This window comes from Saccopteryx bilineata, chromosome 5, assembly GCF_036850765.1.
Source record: "Saccopteryx bilineata isolate mSacBil1 chromosome 5, mSacBil1_pri_phased_curated, whole genome shotgun sequence".
Lineage (NCBI taxonomy): Eukaryota > Metazoa > Chordata > Mammalia > Chiroptera > Emballonuridae > Saccopteryx > Saccopteryx bilineata.
The window spans coordinates 166,456,592-166,473,946 of record NC_089494.1 but is presented as its reverse complement, the minus strand read 5'-3'; the positions used below and the strand labels follow the sequence as shown (position 1 = coordinate 166,473,946).

General features: G+C 46.1%; 1 protein-coding gene across 1 annotated transcript in view; it reads left to right on the top strand.

The window, feature by feature from the left end:
* GTPBP4 (GTP binding protein 4) overlaps positions 1 to 17,355 on the top strand; it is a 29,605-nt gene that overhangs the window by 10,948 nt on the left and 1,302 nt on the right. The window contains exons 7-16 of the mRNA XM_066281002.1: positions 311 to 502; positions 585 to 650; positions 3,970 to 4,059; positions 4,825 to 4,935; positions 7,808 to 7,885; positions 8,232 to 8,283; positions 9,176 to 9,276; positions 11,502 to 11,699; positions 13,116 to 13,181; positions 16,749 to 16,892. Coding sequence (XP_066137099.1) covers positions 311 to 502; positions 585 to 650; positions 3,970 to 4,059; positions 4,825 to 4,935; positions 7,808 to 7,885; positions 8,232 to 8,283; positions 9,176 to 9,276; positions 11,502 to 11,699; positions 13,116 to 13,181; positions 16,749 to 16,892 — 1,098 coding nt within the window. The remainder of the gene's footprint in view (positions 1 to 310; positions 503 to 584; positions 651 to 3,969; positions 4,060 to 4,824; positions 4,936 to 7,807; positions 7,886 to 8,231; positions 8,284 to 9,175; positions 9,277 to 11,501; positions 11,700 to 13,115; positions 13,182 to 16,748; positions 16,893 to 17,355) is intronic.

The following is a 17,355-nucleotide window of genomic DNA, read 5'->3' as shown; positions in this document are numbered from 1 at the left end:
AACAGAGAGAGATGAGAAGCATCAATCATTAGTTTTTCATTGCACGTTGCAACACCTTAGTTGTTCATTGATTACTTTCTCATACGTGCCTTGACTGCAGGCCTTCAGCAGACTGAGTAACCCCTTGCTGGAGCCAGTGACCTTGGGTTCAAGCTGGTGAGCTTTTGGTCAAACCAGATGAGCCCACACTCAAGCTGGCAACCTCGGGGTCTCAAACCTGGGTCATCTGCATCCCAGTCTGACGCTCTATCCACTGCACCACCGCCTGGTCAGGCAGCAGTGTACTTTGAGTAATGAGTCTGACCATTAGGTTGTAGATACCCCAGGGATTTTGGACCATCCATTGGAGGATCGGAACACAATCGAGATGCAGGCCATCACGGCCCTGGCCCACCTGCGGGCCGCAGTGCTCTACGTGATGGACGTGTCTGAGCAGTGTGGGCACGGGCTGCAGGCGCAGCTGGAACTCTTCCAGAACATCAGACCTCTCTTCGTCAACAAGGTGAGGGCAACGACCAGTACCACAGTTTGTGGCCTGCAGTATAAAGGTGATGATCACCTTGTTATTTCTCTTCTCTCTCCAGCCTCTTATAGTCGTAGCCAACAAATGTGACGTGAGGAGAATAGATGAGCTTCCAGAAGATGACCAGGTGAGTCACCCTAATGTTTTCAATATTTCTTACTAATTCTAAATCTCATCTCAGACAGCCAGAGTTAAGAAAAAAATTGTAGCAGTGGTAGTCTGGTTTTTGATTTTACAGTTGAGGTAGTACCGTCAGTGGTTCCGTCAACACGACATTTTAAAAACCATTTTGGGTAAACTAAACCCGAAATATCCTGATAGATGTTCCAATAGAGGCTGTGGAAATATCCCTGCATGCAACGGGTTGATACGTTTAACCTTTGGAAGATGTGCTTACATAGGAAGGGGCTGTTCTCTTACACCAGTGCTTTAAGGTAAACACCGCTCAGGCCTCGGCAACCAGGTGCACAGGTGCAGCACTTGGCAGAATAAGTGTCTAGGTAGCCGGGGTTTGTTACCTGTGTATTACCTACATGTCTGCTGCACAGAGTATGTGATGAAATGAGTTTGGAAACTGAGTAAATGAAGGAAAAGGAGCATCTGACCCTAGAACTAGAATCTGTAGTGTCTGCTAAAGTTTTCCACGAGGCAGGGAATGTGAGCCTTGGTTTATCAAACTGATTGAATCCTGCGGCCCTCTTTAGTAGCATTTTTCGGGACAGACGCCGTGAGCAGCTTTGTACTGGTAATGTGGTTCTCACGTCATGGCCCTGACAGGCCGTCGGCTGCTTTCCCATGGTAATATGTTCTGAATGCAAAGCCTCCAGAATCAGAAACTGGGGGGGTTGCCCAGCAGCCTGGGCTTGAACAGATCCTGGTGATGGGCGCACACGCAAGGTTTGGGAGCCACTGCAGTAGAATAATGACTTCATAGCCACATCTCTGAGAGCATACCTCATTGAACTGAGCAGGTCTGAGTAGAGGGTCCCGAGGAAGGGCATGCTGCTCATCGCAGAGTCTCTTGTGTTATGTGGATGTTTAATGCTTGGTGAGAATTAGGTATTTTCAAGCAGCAATGCTGGTTTTTGAGGGGAACTGTGGTATATTCTTTGAATTACTGATTTAAACACTGCCATCCAGCCTGACCAGGTGATGGCACAGTGGATAGAGCATCAGACTAGGATACGGAGGACCCAGGTTTGAGACCCCGAGGTTGCCAGCTTGAGCGCGGGCTCATCTGACTTGAGCAAAAAAAAAAAAAAAGCTTACCAGCTTGGACCCAAGGTCACTGACTCGAGCAAGGGTTTAGTTGGTCTGCTGAAGGCCCTCAGTCAAGGCACATATGAGAAAGCAATCAATGATCAACTAAAGTGTCGCAACAAAAAACTGATGATTGATGCTTCTCATCTCTCCGTTCCTGTCTGTCTGTCCCTATCTATCCGTCTCTCTGACTCTCTCTCTCTGTCCCTGTTAAAAAAAACAAACACTGCCATCCAAAGCTTCCCTTACCATTGAAAGGACCCATGTACCTACTTAGTAATCTCAGGTTTTCAGTCTAAAAGCAATGAAGGGTCGAGAAGAAGGGAAAGTTGGGGACACCTGGCAGGCTGGGAGTGAACCTTGTACCAGATGTTCAAGTTCTCATGTTTACAAGTTTGAGTTCAGCATCACTATGTAGCAGTCCTGACAAGTGAGGTCACTTCTGTGGAGTAACAATGACACCGTTGGGTTTTTACTGGTGATGTCGGGAAAATTTAATGAAGTTGACAAATGACAACAGGCGCTACTGCGATGCTGCAGTCTAGATAAAACTATCTTGTAGCCTGTATTCATCAGTGCTCTGGCTTCATCAGCAGCCGGCTAGGTTACAGCCCCATCTTGTGTGATGAACCTGTCACCATGTGCTTAGGCAGATGTAAGACTACTCGGGTCACATGCTAGTCAGTAATGAGACTGGCTCTCTGACACCGTTATTCAGGACTCCTGCTCTTTCCTGTGGGGAAGCAAGTCTTGTTCATGGGAAGTTAACAATCACAGCAACAGTCACTGAGTTTGAGTGATGTGTATGATGAAGGGGAGCACAAATGAGGTTCTTTCTCTTAGATTAGAGTCTTAGTGGTTTATAAGGAGCTAGATTCGTAAACATTTTTGTGTTGTTTTTTGAGGAATTCTCTTAGGCTATGGAGGCCGAATATTTTATTAAAAGTAGCTTTGAGCCTGACTGGGCCGTGGCACAGTGGATAGAGCGTCTAACTGGGATGCGGAGAACCCAGGTTCAGACCCTGCGCACGGGCTCATCTGGTTTGAGCAAAGCTCACCAGCTTGGACCCAAGGTCTCTGGCTTGAGCAAGGGGTTACTTGGTCTGCTGAAGGCCCACGGTCAAAGCACATGTGAGAAGGCAATCAGTTAACAACTAAAATGTCACAACAAAAAATTGATGATTGATGCTTCTTATCTCTCTCTGTTCCTGTCTGTCTGTCCCTGTCTATCCTTCTCTCTGACTCTCTCTGTCTCTGTAAAAAAAAAAAGTAGCTTTGAGTCCTGGTCAGTTGGCTCAGTGGATGAAGCGTCAGCCTGGTGAGCAGATGTCCTGGCTTTGATCTCTGATTAGGGCACACATGAGAAGTAGCCATCTGCTTTTTTTTCCCCTCCCCTCTCTCTCTTTACCCCTTTCACAGCCAATGGCTTGATTGGTCTGAGCATTGACCTCAGATGCTGAGGATAGCTCAGTTGATTCAAGCATTGGCCCTAGATTTAGGTTGCCAGGTGGATCCAAGTCGGGGTGCATGTGGGAGTCTGTCTCCTCTCACTTAAAAAAAGTAGCTTTGAAATAATTATTTTAAAAATGTGTATCTGCCTGACCAGGTGGTGGTGCAGTGAATAGAGGGTTGACTTGGGACGCTGAGGACCCTGGTTCAAAACCCTGAGGTTGCCTTCTTAAGTATGGGGTTGCCAGTTTGAGCATGGGATCATAGACATGACCGCATGGTCACTGGCTTGAGCCCAAAGATTGCTGGCTTGAGCAAAGGATCACTGGCTCAGCTGGAGCCCCTCGGTCAGGACACATATGAGAAATCAATCAATGAACAACTAAGGAACCACAACTACGAATTCATGTTTCTCATCTCCCTTCCTGTTTGTCCATCTCTTTCTTTCTCCTTCACTGAAAAAAAAAATTGTATCTTGATCTTGCCAAGTTTCTCTGTGGAAGGTAAGATCTCACAGAATATTCTGAAAAGCCTCTGGTTTGCTCGCTGTTGTCTGGTTTGATACTCCTAGTAATTTGTATTAATCGGGAATAATAAATGTTTCTGGAGATGTCTTTCAGAAGAGTTAAACCACAGACGTTGTACTAAATAGCATTTATAACACCCATTTGAGGAATAGTAGGATTTGTTCATGGGGACCTGCAAATAATGTATCTCTCACTTCTTTATATTCCCAGAAAATATTTTTAGGTCTGCAGGCTGAAGGATTTCCTGTGATAGAGACCAGCACCCTAACGGAGGAAGGCGTTATCAAAGTGAAAACAGAGGTTAGTGCTTCCTAATAGGCAGGTGTGAGCACTTTTTTGTCTTTCTCTTGTTTTAGAAGTCAGTCATGGGGGAAGAGGTTTCTTTCCAGGTGTTACAACACGAGCTCTCGTAGTGGCTTAGGCAAGAGGCACGAATTCAGGCTCCTTCACGGACGCCCTAGTCCCACCCACCCTGATGAAAGTGGGGCTTTGCAGATACTTACACTCCCAGCACAGGTAATTTTAACTTTGTCCACTGCCTGCTGTTTCTCTCAACCTGCCAGTATTTACATGGGAGCTGGACTGAGAAGTACTTTAGGTCAAAAAAGTAAAAGTGGGAAGAGCTTAAGGAGGCACTTCCTATTAGATTTTACATGAAACTAATCTTTTTTTGTTTCTATTTTTATCTCAAAAAGAAAAGGCAACTCTGATACTGTTGGTTTTACTCAGGCTTATTTGCTCTCGTTAAGAGTCCTGAGGTGGTGGAACGTGAATCGAGTTAGGGAGCTGTGATTAGCACAGTGGAAGTGGGAGAAGGGCCAGAAAAGTTCTGCCTCAGATTGGGTCAGGCCTGGCAAGGGAGAAATAGGCAGCCTCCATCTTAGAGCGTGGGGTCTGCCCCAAAGGGTTTACTGGACCTTGCTGTGGTCCTGGGGACTCGGCCACCAGATGTCACTACTGAGCAGAATTGCTTTAGCTGGTTCCAGACCTCTGGTTGGTGGCTCTTCCCTGGAGGCTGCTGCAGGGTGCTTTGTGACTCTATTCCTTGTTTTCACACTTTCTCAGGCTTGTGACAGGCTCCTGGCTCATCGAGTTGAAACCAAAATGAAAGGAAATAAAGTGAATGAGGTGCTGAACAGATTGCATCTGGCGGTGCCAAACAGAAGAGATGATAAGGTAAGGTTGCTGGTCCAGAGCGCCTTGGAGCTGGGAATGTGGTGTTGCTGGCACAATGGGTGTGCTGTGTGCCGTCACCCAGGGGCATGGATCCAGTTACACATGTGTGCCTAATGGGTACCCTGTAAAATGAGTAGTCTTAAACTTCTTAATCAGATTAAAAATCAGGCCATGGATATCGAAAAGGTGAAAAATGAGTGTGAGGGGCCAAGTTAAAATCTGCTTCTCACTTCATCAGGGAGGGCAGTTACTGTTAATTCTGTATTGTCTTTCCATAAAAATATAAAAACATGTATTTTTTTTACTTTTTAAAATTGATTTGAGAGAGAGAAGCATTGATTTGTTGTTCCACTCATTTATGCATTTACTGGTTGACTCTTATATGTGCTCTGACCAGGGATCAAACTCACAACCTTGGCATATTGGGACGATACTCTAACCAATTGAGCTAGGGCCCGGGCGTATAAAAGTCTGTTTTTTTTTTAAAGTCTATTTTTTTAAAATAAAAAAAACTTTATTATGTTCTTTAAAATTTTTTTTATTTTCTTGCCTTTGCAGGCAGTGCTTAAGTGCACACCTTAATGTACAATTCTTTGCTTTTATTTGCAAATTCACCTGTTGATGAAACTTTAAGGTATGACATTAAAAATGTCACTGTCGTCCAAAATGCCTTACGAGTGTATACTGTACTGATGACTTTGATATCTGTCAGTCGCAGTGGTCAGCAAACTCAGTTAACAGAGCCAAACATCAACAATACAATGATTGAAATTTCTTTTGAGAGCCAAATTTTTAAACTTAAACTATAGGTTGGTACATTTCTTATCGAGGTAGCGCCTGCACATGGTATTTTGGGGAAGAGCCACACTCAGGGGCAAAGAGCTGCACGTGGCTCGCGAGCCGCAGTTTGCCCACCAGGGCTCTAGTGGATTAAAGTTGATTAACGTTATGGCTGCTAACTAGATGTACAGTGATGATACTCTGTCATATATACAAGTATGGAATTACGCTAGTGTACACCTAAAGGTACTTGTAATCTTGTATACCTGTTTTACTACGGTGTTTAAAAAGATGGTTCTGTTGTGATGCATTTCTTTAGTGATTAATGCAGGTAAGCGTTTTTGATGGGCTTTTTGACCTTTTAAGTTTTTTGGATCATTTACTTTTACTAATTAACTTGTAATTTTTATGTCGAGGAAATCAGACACTGGTATGTTCTTTTTAAAAAATTATAGTTACCATTCAATATTTTATATTAGTGTCAGATGTACAGCAAAGTTCTTAGAAATCCACATTCTTGACAAAATATATGATTTTTTTCTTTCTGTCATTTGTCTTTTGAGTTGGAGGATTTTATTTTTAAACCTGTTAGCGTGCCTGACCAGGCAGTGGCACAGTGGATAAGGCATCAAACTGGGATGCAGAAGACCCAGGTTCAAATCTCTGAGGTCGCCGGCTTGGGCATGGGATCATAGACATGACCCCATGGTCACTAACTTGAAGCCCAGTGTCACTGGCTTGAGCAAAGTGTCACTCGCTCTGCGGTAGCCCCCCGGTCAATGCCCATATGAGAAAGCAATCAATGAACAACAAAGGAATTGCAACAAAGAATTGATGCTCTTTATCTCTTTCTGTCTCTCTCTGTCCCTGTTCCTCTCTCTGTCTCTCTGTCTCTGTCACACACAGAAAACCTCTTAATGTGTATAAATATTTTCTCTGTGGCTGGTGAGTGTTGTTGTGTCATGCCTGCCATCCATTCCACAATTAGTTCTTATTCTGTACTTTGATGGTTTAATTTTATTTATTTTAATATTTATGTTTGGAATAGAAGTCTTCATTTAGCTATGTTTTGTTTTGTTTAGATTAGAGGAGGGGAGATAGGCACACTTCTGCATGCGCCACAACCAGGATCCACCCAGCAATGCCCCACACAGGCAGCTATCCTCAGCACCAAGGCTGACACTCAGACCATCAAGCCATTGGCTGCAAGAGCCGAGAGAAGGGAGGAGGGAAGCAGATGGTCTGTTCTTCAGTGTGCCCTGACCAAGAATCAAACTTGGAACATCCATACTCTGGGCCGATGTTCCATCCACTGAGCCACTGGCCAGGGCCCCATTTAGTTTTGAATTTGTTTTGTTGTTTGGAAGCAGAAGGAGGTAGTTGTCCAGATCTATTTTCCAGCTAGCTAGTCATGTATCTCAGGTTTATATCTTAATCCTTTTTGTTCATTGATCTGCTTTATTTCTTCTGTATTGTTTCCTTCAGTCGTGATTGTTCTTGGTAATCTTGACAATTATTTTTCTAACTGAATCTCAGAATCAGCTCGTGGAGTCCTGGCTTCCATGTCCAAACTGGTGCTATAAAAGTGCTATATCCTCCTTTGACCCTGGAATCACCTATTAATTTTTAATTGGACTGGATGTGGTTTTATATATTTTTTGCAGATATAAAATTTACTCACCTGACCAGGCAGTGGCGCAGTGGATAGAGCGTTGGACTGGGACACAGAGGACCCAGGTTCAAAACCCCAAGGTCGCCAGCTTGAGTGCGGGCTCATCTGGTTTGAGCAAAGCTCACCAGCTTGGACCGAAGGTCACTGGCTTGAGCAAGGGGTTACTCGGTCTGCTGTAGCCCTATGGTCAAGGCACATATGAGAAAGCAATCAATGAACAACTAAGGTGTCGCAACAAAAAACTAATGATTGATGCTTCTCATCTCTCTTTGTTTCTGTCTGTCTGTCCCTATCTATCTCTCTCTCTGACTCTCTCTGTCTCTGTAAAAAAAAAAAAAGAATTGACTGTTTTTCATTTCTGTGCTTGTTTCCCATTCAGCAAGGGGTTTTACATAAACATTTCCCACAATATCTTCTCAGGAGAGGCCCCCGTTCATCCCAGAAGGAGTGGTGGCACGCAGGAAGAGGATGGAGGTTGTGGAGCCTCAGAGGAAGAGGGTAGGTCACTGTCAGCCTCACTGGGTTTACCTTTGAGGACGGGCAGAAAGGCTTTGTGACGAGGGCTGGAGACTTAGAGCATGAACAGCCGACAGCACTGGTGTCCTCACCATTACGCTCTGTGAGAACACGTCATGGAACCCGACCAAGGTCCCTGACCTCGTGTACGTGGCCCTCCAGGTGGTCACAACAGCTCTCCTTCTGGGAGTAGAAGCTGAGCGCCAGGTGTGGAGAGGCTTTGTTCTTTGGTCGGAGAGGAAGTTATTTCACAGGAACAAGGAGCGGGCTCAGTGTTTCTGCACATGAAGGGTCAAATAGAGCTGATGATATCGTTTTATTATTGCAGGAACGAGATATTGAACTGGAACTGGGAGATGATTATACTTTGGATCTTCAGAGTAAGGGCCTGCATGTAACAGTTACTTTTAAATGCCAGTTATGTATTAAGTGTTTCAGAAAAGTGTGAGAAGGTTTTAATGAGCATAAGTCTTACAATATTTTATTAATTTAATTTTTCCCCCTTTTTTTTCTTTTTTGTATTTTTCTGAAGTGAGAAGCAGAGAGGCAGAGAGACAGACTCCCACATGGGCCTGACCGGAATCCACCTGGCCCACTGGGGGATGATGCTCTCTCTGCCCCTCTGGGGCATTACTCCCTTGTGAACAGAGCCATCCTCAGCATCCGGGCCAACTTGGCTCCTATGGAGCCTTGGCTGTGGGAGGGGAATAGAGAGAGAGAAAGAAAGGAGAGGGGGGAGGGGGGAGAAGCAGATGGGCGCTTCTCCTGTGTGCCCTGGCCGGGAATCGAACCTGGGACATCCATATGCCTGACCAATGCTCTACCACTGAGCCAACCGGCCAGGGCCAATTTAATTTCTTAAAGATCAAAGGTTGCATGCTGGCAGGGCGCTGAGATTTTCTCCTTTCTGGGAATTGTCAGTCACCTCAGATTGAGGGATTAGTTTTGTAGCTTTCACAGCAGATAAATATTAAGCCAGCCTGATAGGGTCAGTGATCTGTTACTCATTCATGACAGTTTACTTTTCATATATTTTATCAGTTTTATTTTTGTTATCCTTCTGTGGTCTCTTCATCCTGCGGTACTGTTAGATATTGTGAAATATTTGGGGGGTGAATCATGCATAAGCAGGTGGGTTTTGCTTACGTAGTGTCAAATACAAATGCCCTGTTTTTACAGAGTGGCATGACGTGTGTAAGTTTTAAGTTATTTTGGGCATGTGGTAGTTGTTACTCAAAACGACTGTAAACATAACTATTTTTTTAACTTTAGAGTGCTGGGACATAATAAATTCATCTGAAAAGTATGATAAGATACCCGAGATCTGGGAAGGCCATAATGTAGCTGATTACATCGACCCTGACATCTTGCAGGTTTGTGTCACTTGTTACATTCCATGGTGTTTATTTCTTTTCAACATGACCCCGAGAAGATAGAAGCACAACTTTCCGCTGGCCTCAGTGCTCAGGTCTGTGACTCGAGCACCGCTCTTGGCGCTCTTGCGTCTGTCGCTGTCGTTCCTCCTGCACCCAGGAGCCTCGCTGCCCCCAGTCACCGACAGCCCGCTGCTGCTGCATGTCCCAGCGCGCCCCTCCCTGCCCATTGGCAGTGCTGCTCATTCTCCTCCTGCACCCAGGAGCCTCGCTGCCCCCAGTCACCCACAGCCCCCTGCTGTCGCATGTCCCAGAGTGCCCCTCCCTGCCCATTGGCAGTGCTGCTCATTCTCCTCCTGCCCCCAGGAGCCTCGCTGCCCCCAGTCACCCACAGCCCCCTGCTGTCGCATGTCCCAGAGTGCCCCTCCCTGCCCATTGGCAGTGCTGCTCATTCTCCTCCTGCACCCAGGAGCCTCGCTGCCCCCAGTCACCCACAGCCCCCTGCTGTCGCATGTCCCAGAGTGCCCCTCCCTGCCCATTGGCAGTGCTGCTCATTCTCCTCCTGCCCCCAGGAGCCTCGCTGCCCCCAGTCACCCACAGCCCCCTGCTGTCGCATGTCCCAGAGTGCCCCTCCCTGCCCATTGGCAGTGCTGCTCATTCTCCTCCTGCACCCAGGAGCCTCGCTGCCCCCAGTCACCCACAGCCCCCTGCTGTCGCATGTCCCAGAGTGCCCCTCCCTGCCCATTGGCAGTGCTGCTCATTCTCCTCCTGCCCCCAGGAGCCTCGCTGCCCCCAGTCACCCACAGCCCCCTGCTGTCGCATGTCCCAGCACTCCCCTCCCTGCCCATTGGCAGTGCTGCTCATTCTCCTCCTGCCCTCAGGAGCCTCGCTGCCCCCAGTCACGACAGCCCGCTGCTGCCGCATGTCCCAGCGCGCCCCTCCCTGCCCATTGGCAGTGCTGCTCATTCTCCTCCTGCAGAGGCCTTTCCCTTCTCGGGCTCCTGCTCTCCCATCTCTGCCCTTCTCAGCGGCGGCCTGCCTTTGTGGAGAACGTGGGGGCCTGGGTGTGAGTGCTGCTCTGGCTGTTCTCACACAGTGCTGGTCAGCAGTGCTGTGGGTGCAGCGCCTCAGGCCTGCTTTCTTGTCTTGTGCACTTTGCTCCATCACCAGTGTCTGCCTTGTATTCCAGTCCCCTCCCTGTGGCTTTTCCTTAGCATACGAGAGTCTGCAAGTCTTTCTCATCTGTAAAAATAAAACCCCTGTGTCCTCCTTTAGTTGTTATTCTGTCTTTCTTCAGTCAAGCTTTTTGAAAAATAGAATTTTATAAATACTGTACTTGCTGTCTACATTTCCTTATTTTTCTCTCTTCATTTCCCAAATGGTTCCCTTAATTTATACTTTCACTGTCCCAGTATCAAGGGAATGAACCTAAATGCAAGCCTCCTTCACACTCTGTTTTTTCTACTTTTGTCGTAGTCCTTGTTCTCTGTTACCTGATTTTATCTTTGCTGCCTGGGTTTTAACTAGTCTGCTTTTCCCATCTCTTCCCTGTCTCATCCTGTTGTCCACATTCCCACACTTGAGAAGTCATGTTGCTCTTCTTTAAACTTTTCGGTTGTGCCTCTTACTTTTGTCTCTGTTGCACAGTTCCCAGTGTCCTCAGTGTGGGTTCTGGGTGACCTGTGCCTGACCTGGCCATGCCGTCTCATTCTCCCTCCCATGCTGTCGCATAGGTTGTGATGTAGATACACCTGACTGCTGGATCCTTGACAATGTATTTGTTAGGTTATGATATACATACGTATGTTTTTAACTGCGTAGCCAGTGGGGTTGTGTTTAGGGATGGCATTAGGATGGATAAATGGGACAAGCTCAGTGCAGATTGATGATTTAAGTTCTTCAAGAATGGAGGTTCTTCTGTGTATCTGCTGGGAGCGAGCATACTGAGGCAGGTGCTCCCTGCATATTTTTAACTTTGGTGTGTGCACTCATCATTTCTAACAAAGAGAAAGGCCTGGCCCCGAGCAGTTAGTGTGCTGTCAGCTCAGTGCTTGTACAGTGTTCATTTTCCTCCCAGAATCTTTGTTGAGAGGTCAGCTCTGGCACATGGTCATGGTCCGTCGTTGTATACTAAAAGGCTTAGGGGAAACCTAGTTCCCAAAAAGGTTCCTTCACTGATTTATGAGTTTTCATTATTGGTTTTGTTTAACTGACTCTTTTTAAAGAAATTAGAAGAGTTAGAAAAAGAAGAAGAGCTAAGAACAGCTGCTGGAGAATATGACAGTGAATCGGAAAGTGAAGATGAAGAAATGATGGAAATAAGACAGCTGGCCAAACAAATCAGAGAGAAACGGAAGTTGAAAATTTTGGAGTCCAAAGAGAAGAACACACAGGGACCCAGAATGCCGCGCACTACTAAGAAGGCAAGTTTTTTGTCTCTTCAAAGAGGTGTGACCCATTTCTTTGCATCCTAGATTCTTGTATAGGCATTGCTAGTTAAAAATATTTCCATCTATGTGTAACCATAACATTGTACATGCTTTGTTTTGCTGAATTGTATTGACTTTTAAGGTTGGTTGAACTTTAATCTTTTAAAATCTGATTATTGGCCCTGGCTGGTTGTCTCAGTGGTAGAGCGTCGGCCTGGTGTGCAGGAGTCCCGGGTTCGATTCCCGGCCAGGGCACACAGGAGAAGTGCCCATCTGCTTCTCCACCCCTCCCCCTCTCCTTCCTCTCTGTCTCTCTCTTCCCCTCCCGCAGCCAAGGCTCCACTGGAGCAAAGTTGGCCCGGGCGCTGGGGATGGCTCCATGGCCTCTGCCTCAGGTGCTAGAGTGGCTTTGGTTGTGACAGAGCTACGCCCCAAATTGGCAGAGCATCGCCCCCTGGTGGGCATGCCGGGTAGATCCCAGTCAGGCACATGCAGGAGTCTTGTCTGACTGCCTCCCCGTTTCCAACTTCAGAAAAATACCAAAAAAAAGAAATCTGATTATTATTCCTTTTCTTGGTGGTTTTCAAAGTTTATAATATCATAATTTATGATTTGTAGCAGTCAAGTAAGCTATGGATTACATGTATGGTACTTATTTTTTAATTATTTTATTAGTCAGGACTTATCTTTATAGGAACCTAACCCAATCTAATATAAATCTGAAGGTGGTTTATTGGCTCCTGTGACCTATTAGGAGAGGAGAACCAGGATTTAATCTCTGGTCGGTCTGTGAGGTAGGGTTCTTTCCAGCTCTCAGCCCATCTCTGTAGTTATCGTTGTCTCTACTCGTGTTCCTATCAGGGTGGCAGGTGAGGTTAGCTCCTGTGGTCGCTCCCAAACCACAGGGCATGATGGAAAGTGGGGGCAGCTCCCTAAAGAAAGAGAACGACATGCAGGGCGGTTCAAGTATAGTGGGACAGGAAGGAAAAGTCTAGTACACACACCTCGTGGGTATTGACACTGTTTTCATGTGATAGCGAGTGAGTGGTTCTGAGCAGACACAGACATCACTGTATCCCTCAGTGGTGCTTGGTGGGCCTGCGAGGATGGTGGCCTTTGGGGCTGTGTCGCATGACCTCATCCACACACAGGGAGTTCCGTGTGGAGTTGTAGAATCCGGGGAGGAAGTGTACACTGTCCTACATATAGCAAGAGCCCAGGATATGGTAGTTTTCATGTGATTTAATGAGCTGTTTGAAAATACTAGCATGAAGTCTAGTTAAAAGATGTAATTTTTATAAAAGAGATGTTTCGCAGATAATTATAAAAGGCACATTTTCCTTGAGTATTTTTTTTAACATTCCATCAAACTGATTTTGCTTAAAGCAAATATCCCTCTTCCCCTTTCAGGTTCAGCAGAAAGCCTTGGAGAGTGAGATGCGCAGTCTTGGTGTTGACATGGACAATAATGACAATGTGAGTGTGCAGAGATCGTCTCAGATACTTTTGTAGTTGGATACAGCTTTGTCCTAGAAAACTAGGTTCTCAGAAATCTGTAGGATCACAGGGTTATAATAAAAAAAAAATGAGGACATCTAGTCTTTCTGCTGAGGGGCTTCATCAGCCTGAGATTTTGGTTGGAAGTGGCTGGTTGAGGACGGAATACGTTAATCACACTATTGTTCATTTCCCTCTCTGAACAGGTTGGGCATTTGGCTCCACGGGCCGTGCAGTTGGTACAAGGTGGTGTTGCCAGACTCAGTTTTTGCTGTTCCCATTTGAGAAGAATTTAGGAATGCCTTGCCCGTGCCATCATTCTTAATAGAAACTCATCCTTGTGGGTGGGTGGACAGTTTCCCTGGATGCCACTCTGATGTCCTGTTTAATTTATGTCATGTGTGTGAGGCGGCCCCAGGGCATATTCTTTTTAATTTTTTTTTAAATTTAATTTCTTTTTAAATTTTCTATAGGTTTGGATGTTTCTTTCATTGGTACTTATTTGGTATAATCAGAGGGGTTTTCTGTTTGTTTTGTTTTGTTTTTTAGAAGGAGGAGAGAGATGAGAAGCATCAACTTGTAGTTGTTTCACTTTAGTTGTTCATTGATTGCTTCTCATATGTGCCATGAACGGGGTGGGGGTGGGGCTCAAGTCCAGTCAGTGACCCCTTGCTCAAGACAGTGACCTTGGGATCATGTTGATGAACCCACGCTCAAGCTGGTGACCTCAGGGTTTCAAACCAGGGACCTCAGTGTTCCATGTCCACTGTCTCCACTGTGCCACCACTGGTCAGGCCCATTGCATTTCCTTTTACTCTGTTTGCTTTCTGCCAGTATTTTGTTATGTTTATATATATATTATCTCCCATTCCAGGCTAATGTAAGATTTGGAAATTTCCAAACACTAGAAAGAAAAAAATTACTTGTGGTTAGGATACACAAAAGTGAACTAGGGCACCATGTGATGGACGCCTTTCTAGTTCCTGTTTATGCAGTGGGCTCTCATCTATCTCTTTCTTTCTTTGACATCTATTTTCACCCACATGCCACTCATTGCTTCTACTTTTTATTGTACTGCAGGCATAGTTTATCTTAGCGGAATTTTCTCATACTTTTGATTGAGTAAAAATTTTAGTCTCTTGGCCCTGGCCGGTTGGCTCAATGGTAGAGCATCAGCCCATGGTGTTGATGTCCTGGGCTTGATTCCTGGTCAGGGCACACTGGAGAAGTGACCGTCTGCTTCTCCACCCCCCTTTCTCTCTCGGATGGCTCTGTGGCCTCTGCCTCGGGCACTAAAAGAATGGCTCCATTGCTGAGCAGTGGGGCAACGGCACCAGGTGGGCAGATCACCCCCCCCCCCCAGTGGGTTTGCCCAGGTGGATCCCAGTCGTGTTGCATGTGGGAGTGTCTCTGACTCCCCTCCTCTCACTTAAAAAAAAAAGTAGTCTCGCCCTGGCCGGTTGGCTCAGCGGTAGAGCGTCGGCCTGGCGTGCGGGGGACCCGGGTTCGATTCCCGGCCAGGACACATAGGAGAAGCGCCCATTTGCTTCTCCACCCCTGCCCCCCCTCCTTCCTCTCTGTTTCTCTCTTCCCCTCCCGCAGCCAAGGCTCCATTGGAGCAAAGATGGCCTGGGTGCTGGGGATGGCTCCTTGGCCTCTGCCCCAGGCGCTAGAGTGGCTCTGGTCGCGGCAGAGCGACGCCCCAGAGGGGCAGAGCATCGCCCCCTGGTGGGTAGAGCGTTGCCCCCTGGTAGGCGTGCCGGGTGGATCCCGGTCGGGCGCATGCGAGAGTCTGTCTGACTGTCTCACCCCGTTTCCAGCTTCAGAAAAATACCAAAAAAAAAAAAGTAGTCTCTTTATATTAGGGCTTTTGGATTGCATACAGTTTAAATATTCATTGGTTGTGCCTCAAGGAATGTATGTTGATGTGTAAGAAATACACAATAAAAACAAGAATTTGTGTCAATGAGAAAAGACAAATTGGAAATATTAGAACAAAACAAATTTATGTTTTTCATCCTACAAAGTTATTTTACTTGAACTTTGATTTTGGTGATTAAAGTCTTTACATGGTGCTTTAATTAGCTTCAGTTTAGTTCTCAAATTACCCTGAGGTGCCACTGAGTTTCTCAACATGAGAGGAACTTGGCTACAAATAGTTCAAAGCTATTTTTCAAGAAGCCTGACTGTTAGAATGCATTTTAGGTACTTGTTCGAATTCTAGGGCTTTTTTGTTTGCTGAATTATGCCAGAGCATATATAGTATACCTTTGTAAACGAACTTTTTCATATTCTGGCTTATTTTATCAAAACAGCTTCCCAGAAGTGGAATAATGACAACTAAAGATTTTCCCTGGACAGATAGCTCAGGTCGTTAGAACATTGTCCCAAAATGTGGAGGTTGCAAGTTTGATATCTAGTCAGGGCACATACAAGAACAGCTTGAGTTCCTATCTCTATCTTTCTTGCTAAAATCAATTAAAAAAATTTTTTTTAGCCTGACCAGGCGGTGGGACAGTGGATAGAGCATTGGACTGGGATGCAGAGGACCCAGGTTTGAGACCCCAAGGGTCGCCAGCTTGAGCACGGGCTCATCTGGGTTGAGCAAAGCTCACCAGCTTGGACCCCAGGTCGCTGGCTCGAGCAAGGGGTTACTCGGTCTGCTGAAGGCCCGCGGTCAAGGCACACATGAGAAAGCAATCAATGAACAACTAAGGTGTCGCAGCGAAAAACTGATGATTGACACTTCTCATCTCTCTCTGTTCCTGTCTGTCTGTCCCTAGCTATCCCTCTCATTCTCTTTCTGTAAAAAAAAAAAAAAAAAAATTTAAAGAAAACAAAGTATTACATTTGTTGAAGTTTTCTTTCCCAAAGGGCTCAGAGGATTTGTATTTTCATCAGCAAGAGTGAGAGGGCTCTGGGCACGTGGAATCTTAGTTAATGTGCACGTGTAGCTTCTGACTTCTGGGGCTTAGGAATTGCTGGGCTTACTCCTGCCTGCCGTTTGAGGGAGCTGGGATAGCTTTAGTTCCAGACAGGTGGGGAGGGTGACCCTCGCACCCACCGAGAGCAGGAGCAGAGCTGACAACAGGGTGGGGGCTACAGAAGAACCTGTTGGTGGCCACCTGCTTGTTGTCCTTGCTGACCCTCAGGGCTGAGCTTTCTGAAGGCCATCACGGTGTTCAGCTGCATCATCCAAAATGGAAGCGTAAAGAAGAGATAACTCTATGTCTGAAATTCAAATTGTGATGCTAAGCTAATTATCTAGGTTAAGGAAAAACAGAGCTGAATGGGCAGCTCTAAATAAATTTTTTAAAAAGGAATAAAACTAGCTTTGTAACATAGGGCAGCCGTGTTAAGTGAAACATTTGACCAATAATTAATGTTAAATTAACTGTGTATTTTAAAGCTATCTTTCAGGTTATTTGATGCTGCCATTGATAGGAACTCCTGAGTGAGCTTTCCCCTTGTTGGAGTGATTTCATGTTTGCCACCAAGCCTGAGAGCCAGTCTGGGATCCTGAAGTGTGCTTATTGTGCTTTTCAGGCCCATTATGCAGTCCAGGCCAGAAGGTCTCGGAGTGTCACTCGGAAAAGGAAGCGGGAAGGCTCAGTCCCACCCACATCTCTCGCCCGGAGTCGCAGTTGCTCTCGAACTTCACGTGATGTGTCTGGTCTTCGGGACGTCAAGGTTAGTTTCTGTCATGTGCAGTTATTGACACAGTGGCTCTGCTTTTAGCTATGCAAGCGCTCGGGACAGTGAGAGGGCATTTAGGGCATTTGAGTTGGGTGTCCCCGAACCTTTGCTCTGGGTACTCCATTACCTTGTAGTGTCCATTCTTGAAATAAAAGTACTTTGTCTAATGGCACCAGGTGGTTTAAGGTCCCAGTTGTTTAAGGGTGTGCTAGGAAATGGTCCCTTGCTCACTCCCTGGAGGCCTGGGGCCCTTACCCACAATGAGCCATGCTGGGAACCAGTCAGGCTGTTTTGGTCAGTCTTTTGGGAAAGACACTGGATGTACTCTGTCTCTTGCAGAAACTACTTTTTTATAAGTGAGAGGAGAGTAGTTAGACTCCTACATGTACTCCCACTGGGATCCACCCAGCAACCCCAATCTGAGCCGATGCTCAAATTAATGGAACTATTCTCAGTG